The sequence below is a fragment of the Bison bison genome, unplaced genomic scaffold (assembly GCF_000754665.1).
Source record: "Bison bison bison isolate TAMUID 2011002044 unplaced genomic scaffold, Bison_UMD1.0 scf7180017851861, whole genome shotgun sequence".
NCBI classification, from domain to species: domain Eukaryota; kingdom Metazoa; phylum Chordata; class Mammalia; order Artiodactyla; family Bovidae; genus Bison; species Bison bison.
In genome coordinates, this window is record NW_011482434.1 from 11,466 (window position 1) to 12,575 (window position 1,110).

Sequence of the window (1,110 nt, forward strand, 5' to 3'; positions counted from 1 at the left end):
GCGGGCAGGACATCAGCATCGCCGTGCTCACACAGGTCAGTGGGCCGTCTCTGGGCAGCAGCGGCATATCCGCCGCCACCCAGCCTCTGAAACCCCGTCTCCTCATGTGTCTGTGTCAGGAGATCGTGGTGTACCTGGCGATGTACGTCAGGGCACAGCCCAGCCTCTTCGTGGAGATGCTCCGGCTCCGAATTGGACTGATCATTCAGGTGATGGCCACGGAGCTGGCACGGAGCCTGAACTGTTCAGGTGGGATTCTCAAGGGCGGCTCACACTGCTTGAGTCCACCCAACTCTTCCTTCTCCTGCCACCAGTCCTGTATCTGGGAAAACTTAACACGTTTGTTTTCAGGAGAAGAAGCTTCTGAAAGTCTGATGAACCTCAGCCCTTTTGATATGAAAAATCTCCTGCACCACATCTTAAGTGGCAAAGAATTTGGTGTTGAAAGAAGCAGTAAGTTAGTCTTTCTTTCCTTTCCTTTCTCAGTAATCCTCACCCCCACTTCCTTCCTCCTATACCTAACTCTGACACATCCCTGCCTATGCAAATACAAATGAATCTCACAACTGCACAAGAATCACCATATTGCCTGATGTCCACGGGGATCTCCTTTACTCCTGTTGGTGTGGGGGGCACTGCAGAGAAACCTAACGCAGCCAGGCCACTCCCACCACAAATAAGGAAGATGAACTAGAACAAGGAGGAGAAAAATCATCACCAACCAGTACAACCCCTGTGAGAAATGAGAACACATTTCTCCCAATACTGAACTTGTGGGGTGCAGTCAGTAGACCACAGCAGCAACAAGGGAAGACTTGGAGCTTTGCGGTTCCCTCTTAGGAAGGATGTGGCTGAGACAGCTCTCCCTTGTCCAAGGTCACAGAGCTAGCTGGTAACAGGGCCTCATGAACCTCAGGTCCACACTTACCAGGGTGTCTGGATGCTCTCACAGGCCACTGCATTAGCACTCTGTACTAAATTCCCTTTATTTTATATAATAGATGGACTGTAGAACCTCCCTTGCTACAGGAAGCCCTTTCTCAAAAGGAACCAGGATCATTTCATGATCCTTTGAAATTACTAAAAAGTACTAGATGCACCTTTACTACA

The 1,110-nt window shown here is 49.6% G+C and overlaps 1 protein-coding gene across 1 annotated transcript in view; it reads left to right on the top strand.

Annotated features, from left to right (window-relative positions):
• Positions 1 to 6: 6 nt before the first annotated feature.
• LOC104997097 (phosphorylase b kinase regulatory subunit alpha, liver isoform-like) overlaps positions 7 to 1,110 on the top strand; it is a 6,791-nt gene continuing 5,687 nt past the window's right edge. The window contains exons 1-3 of the mRNA XM_010851654.1: positions 7 to 35; positions 120 to 249; positions 352 to 453. Coding sequence (XP_010849956.1) covers positions 141 to 249; positions 352 to 453 — 211 coding nt within the window. The 5' untranslated portion in view covers positions 7 to 35; positions 120 to 140. The remainder of the gene's footprint in view (positions 36 to 119; positions 250 to 351; positions 454 to 1,110) is intronic.